At 32.7% G+C, this 5,253-nt stretch overlaps 1 protein-coding gene across 2 annotated transcripts; it reads left to right on the plus strand.

The window, feature by feature from the left end:
- The first annotated feature begins 262 nt into the window (after positions 1 to 262).
- On the plus strand, positions 263 to 4,046 carry LOC100812330 (alpha-galactosidase 1). 2 transcript variants are annotated; one of them, XM_006602649.4, is made up of 15 exons: positions 263 to 551; positions 869 to 927; positions 1,107 to 1,163; positions 1,295 to 1,329; positions 1,462 to 1,565; positions 1,654 to 1,729; positions 1,822 to 1,880; positions 1,999 to 2,064; positions 2,144 to 2,227; positions 2,634 to 2,698; positions 2,786 to 2,868; positions 2,969 to 3,059; positions 3,337 to 3,386; positions 3,458 to 3,616; positions 3,741 to 4,046. In XM_006602649.4, the coding sequence occupies exons 1-15, from the start codon at positions 382 to 384 to the stop codon at positions 3,831 to 3,833; spliced, it is 1,251 nt and encodes a 416-aa protein (XP_006602712.1). In that variant the 5' UTR covers positions 263 to 381; the 3' UTR covers positions 3,834 to 4,046. The 2 variants fall into 2 exon arrangements, with proteins under 2 accessions (XP_006602712.1, XP_003552322.1); XM_003552274.4 differs by having other exon boundaries at positions 3,476 to 3,616.
- Positions 4,047 to 5,253: the final 1,207 nt, after the last annotated feature.

The raw sequence follows: 5,253 nt of genomic DNA on the forward strand, positions 1-5,253 counted from the left end.
TAAGATTCTTATGTTTTAATATCATAGGAATATATCTCTGTTGGTTAAACAGAATTATTATAAATCGTTGGTACGGACAAAAAATTCTTTTGTTTTATTTAAATTTTACGAGACATATATAAGTTTTTCTTTTTGTGTTTCTAAATAAATTGATCACTATAATATATCCTGTCAAAAAAAAATCTCTATAATATATCACATGAAAAATGGTCAAGACCATAGTAGTAAACAACGTAATAATTTCTTGCGGTCAAATTATATGTAGCACAGTTAAAACACAACCTTGGACTGAGGAGCACAATAGTCAAGATACTCTGTGTATAAATAGATAAGGGATCTTGTCTTTCTCACAGCAAGTGAAGAGGTGGTGAAGTGAACACAATGGAGAGAAGGGTTGGCTATGAGGTGCTGGTGGCTTTGGTGACCCTTTTGGTTTTCTCATTTGCTTGTGCCACTGCTTCATCATCAGGACCAACAAAACTCCACCACCGTGTGGAGCAATTCAGGAGGAATCTGCTTGCTAATGGCCTTGGTAGAACTCCTCCAATGGGGTAAGTGTGTGATTTGTGTTCAGATCATTATGTTTCTTCTCTATGTGAGAATGAGTGCTTTTTTTTTTTGTTAACTTGTGCTGAGTCTCTCAGTTTCACTGTTTATCACTTACAACACGCTCAACCGAGTTGTCGGTTTATGTTGTGAATAGTGCTAGCAAGAATCTTAGGAAAACACTCCTTTTCTTTTTCATTAATACCTTAATAATAAGTAGTTACAACTTACAACTAAACATGGCTCATTCCTGTCTGGTTCCAAATTCATACATCAAAAGATTTAATGATACTGAGATGTTAAACATTTCCTTTTGGTGCAGGTGGAACAGTTGGAATCATTTCAGCTGTCAAATTAACGAAAAAATGATCAGAGAAACTGGTATTTGGTCATATGTGTGTATTATGTGAATTTTGTATTTATCTATCATTTATCAATTAATCATTTTACATAAAACTATGTGTACATCCGAGAAATTAGAATTTTTCTTTTATTATTTAGCAAAGATCCACTTAGTTGAGAATTTAGTCTGATTGTGAATTTTCTTTATGGGTTTTCAGCTGATGCCCTTGTTTCTACTGGTCTGTCCAAGCTTGGATACACTTATGTCAATATAGGTACATGAAACACATTTTTCAATTCTCTTATTATTAAAAAATTTATTAATTTTGTACTTTTTTACTTCGCAAAATGTCATAAGCACAAGCAGTTAACCTTAACCTTAATCCACAATTTTCCATTATTGCAGATGATTGTTGGGCTGAATTAAATCGGGATGCTAAGGTATGGTTCTTATGGTTTTTACATGCTTCATTGCATTTGAATTTGCTTACTGCCTCCCAGAAAGTTATCACATTCAATTAATTTTTTTTTCTTCAAACATTTTTATAGGCTATTGTTGTTGTATTGTTATAGGGTAATCTGGTAGCAAAAAATTCAACGTTTCCTTCTGGAATCAAAGCTCTTGCAGATTATGTTCACGGCAAGGGTCTTAAGCTTGGAATTTATTCAGATGCTGGGTACATAGACTTGGCCAAACACCTAACTTAGTCCCATGTGCTTTTCCAACTCTTTTTAAACTAAGCTTTAGGTTGGTCAATTTTGCAGGTATTTTACTTGTAGCAAACAGATGCCTGGTTCTCTTGGTCATGAGTTTCAAGATGCCAAGACTTTTGCATCATGGGTAAGAAACATTGTGCTCATTTATTCATGCTTTTCCTTGGAATCATCATATTTAATGCAATTAAACAAATGGTGATTTTGGTTTATTTACAGGGTATTGATTATTTGAAGTATGATAACTGTAACAATGATGGATCAAAACCAACTGATAGGTAGTCATAAGTATATTTGCGACTTAGTGTTAATTTTATTTGATCAAATTGAATATTTTAACATAACACTTTGTTCTTTATATATAATTTTTTAAAACAATTGTCTTCATATGAATAGATACCCTATTATGACTCGGGCTTTAATGATGGCTGGTCGTCCAATCTTCTTCTCACTATGTGAATGGTAATTTTATTTGTTTTAGTATTTCATTTTATTGCTCCTCCAAAACCTTCCCTCTAATCACATGTGCTTTGTTTGTTAGGGGAGACTTACACCCAGCTCTATGGGGTGCTAAAGTGGGAAACAGCTGGAGAACTACCAATGACATTAATGATTCATGGGAAAGGTGAACATTATGCATTTAATTTGTTGATACAAATGGGGAAAATTTCTGTTGCCAATATCATGTGTCTATTACTACTCCTATTCAAGCTAATAACTTGATTTTATAAAATTTAATTAAATAAGGTAGACAATAGACACATTCGAGTAGCAGTAGACATTCTAATTGGCCTTGACATGTGATCAAGCGACAAGCAGGGCATGTATCTGTTCACAAAAATTGAATTAATTTGGATTTGTAAAGAAATTGTATGAAATTTAACTGAATAAGAGAGATAATAGATACTTTGGAGTGACAATAGACACTCCTTGATTGGTCTTGAAATGTGATCAAGCAGGGTATATAGCTGTTCACCAAAATTGAATTATTTTGGATTTTAGCTGATAAAGGTAACTATTATCTTTGGCAGCATGGTTTCAAGGGCAGATATGAATGAAGTTTATGCAGAGTATGCAAGACCTGGTGGTTGGAATGGTTAGAAATTCGTTAACCTTGCGTTTTTCTGAAAGATATTTTATCCAATTGAGATCATTATATTCATTGAACATGTGAATTCAACAGATCCTGATATGCTTGAGGTGGGAAATGGAGGGATGACAAAAAATGAATATATTGTTCACTTCAGTTTATGGGCCCTTTCCAAGGTACTACTATTATTCTTTTGTTTTCCAACATACTGATTTATGTTAAAGCATGTACAAGGCTTTTTTTCCTTTTTTTCCCTCATGCAAAGGTTTATTGCAGGCTCCTCTTCTTCTTGGCTGTGATGTTAGGAATATGACTAAAGAGACCATGGAGATAGTAGCAAACAAGGAAGTTATTTCAGTTAACCAAGGTGATACATAACTAGGATCATTCTGTTATTTCTTACGAAAAAATAGTTTATGTACTAACAATATAAATAGTCTGTACACTGTCATTCAATAAATAGTTATCATATATGATATGTTTATCGCCATTTACAGAAACCACTTAGAAGTCATAACTACCATGATTTCTGATTAGTTAACAGTATTAAAACCTTTTACATTGTCAATATATAGAAATTAAACTCATTTCTTATACATTGTAGTATACTACCTTTTATTAATATTTATCTCAAACATCGTCAGATCCACTTGGTGTACAAGGTAAAAAGGTTAGGATGGAAGGTGATCAAGAGGTGAGTTGAATTTGGAACACAACAATGGCTTTGTCTCTAGTGTCAGATGAACAATACATGATCATTCACAGGTAACCCTCTTTGGACAGATTTGGGCAGGTCCTCTTTCAGGGTACAGGGTAGCTGTTGTCTTGCTTAATCGTGGCCCTTCGAAAATCTCAATTACAGCCAACTGGGATGACATTGATATTCCACCAAAAAGTGCTGTTGAAGCAAGAGACCTTTGGGAGGTATTGTATTTGGATTCATTCAATCTTTTGTTTTGTAATTGCTTGCATGCTTTGTAACTTTGTTTTCATCACAATTTTGTTGGATACTTGTGCTATAACTTAAGGTGTCTGCTAATGCATGTAGCACAAGACATTGATGAGACCCTTCGTGGATAAATTGACTGCCACAGTAGATCCACATGGGTGTAAAATGTACGTGCTGAAGCCAGTGGCTTGAGTTTTCTGAAACAAATTTTTGGATTGCAGCTTTTGGAGTCACTGATGTCAATATTTGTTTTTCTTGCTGAGATTTGACTTGTAGACGAGCTTCACTTCAATAAACATTGTCATTTGCTTCTATTCATAGAAGCTTGATACCTTATTTAGTGTACCAGCTCAATTGAATCAGTCACTCAGATGATATAATAAAATAAAGCTGTTGACATGTAAATTGGTTTTTAGTACTTTACTTTCATACATTCCTAAAGTCTTTTTGTACATGACATGGAAAATACAGGACAAATATCTATTTTGTGGATTATGCAAGAGTGAGGTAAAGGGATATCGATAAGATAGTTGATTTCTTTTGTGTAAGTATGATTATACTTAAGATGTCCATGTACCAAAGAAAAGCCATTGAAATTCGGGTTATTTTGTTAAAATAATATTTCATATAAGATAAATTGATGAGAAATGAGATTTCTTTTCTTTGTAAGTATTTTTTTCTTGCTCTGGCATCATTGCATTCACTTAATGGTCAAATGATAATAGTGATCATTGTCACGAGTGTTTTGTGTCAGGTTCCACTATGCCTCTTCAATTCAATCATGGTTTTATGTTAAACAAGATAATTATATCTGATAATATTTTAGGATAATATTTTAGGATAAAGAAAGATAATGATTTTTTTCTTCTAAGATATCCTCGTAAGCAAAAATCATGAGATTAATCATTCAAGTGTATGTCATTTCCCAACAAAGATAATGGTTTAAGGACGACTTAGTTCAAGATTTCTTTTTACTTTAGTTTTAAAAGCAATTGTGCTTGGGGTTAGGTAGGGTATTGTGTATCAGCTAAGAAAAATATTTGATGAACGTCTAATAGCCTATCAATATCTTGAGAGAGAAAAAAAATATATAAATATGATAAGATTTATGATATGATAAGAAAAAATAGATAAAAATAAAAAATAAAAAATTTTATATGTTATGTACCCTCTTTCCTCAGTCATGTAAGATTTGATATCTACTTTCAGTCCACTTCAGATTTTGACCAGAATCATACTCTCTACTAGCTTCAGTGAAACAGTTGAATGATATTTTTGCCATTAATATGCCTCTCATTACATTAAGTCTCACTTTCACCCGCTTTTTAAACATGACATCCCTCCCTGCCTTTGAATGAAGTCCATTTCTAATACATTAGCTACCTAACACCTGTCAGTGATCATATTGTTACCGTGTATGACATTAATTACAGATCACAACAGGCAAGATATATAGGATTTGAATAGAATATTCGCTGTCCATTAATTCTTATTATTATACCTATGATTAAAAAAAATCTTGTGTGTTGATAATGACTTTAATATTCCAATAATCTTTATCCACACATATATACTCAAGTATTAGTCAAAATAAACATTAAAACTATGTTTG

Source organism: Glycine max, chromosome 18 (assembly GCF_000004515.6).
Source record: "Glycine max cultivar Williams 82 chromosome 18, Glycine_max_v4.0, whole genome shotgun sequence".
In the NCBI taxonomy this organism is placed as follows: Eukaryota; Viridiplantae; Streptophyta; class Magnoliopsida; order Fabales; family Fabaceae; genus Glycine; species Glycine max.

What these genes read in the sequence shown, in the direction of transcription:
- LOC100812330 (XM_006602649.4), top strand. Translation starts at nt 382, where the DNA reads ATGGAGAGAAGGGTTGGCTATGAGGTGCTGGTGGCTTTGGTGACCCTT. An exon ending in GTTTATGGGCCCTTTCCAAG is followed by an intron (nt 2,869 to 2,968) that starts GTACTACTATTA and finishes GGTTTATTGCAG; the next exon opens with GCTCCTCTTCTTCTTGGCTG. An exon ending in AAGCAAGAGACCTTTGGGAG is followed by an intron (nt 3,617 to 3,740) that starts GTATTGTATTTG and finishes TAATGCATGTAG; the next exon opens with CACAAGACATTGATGAGACC.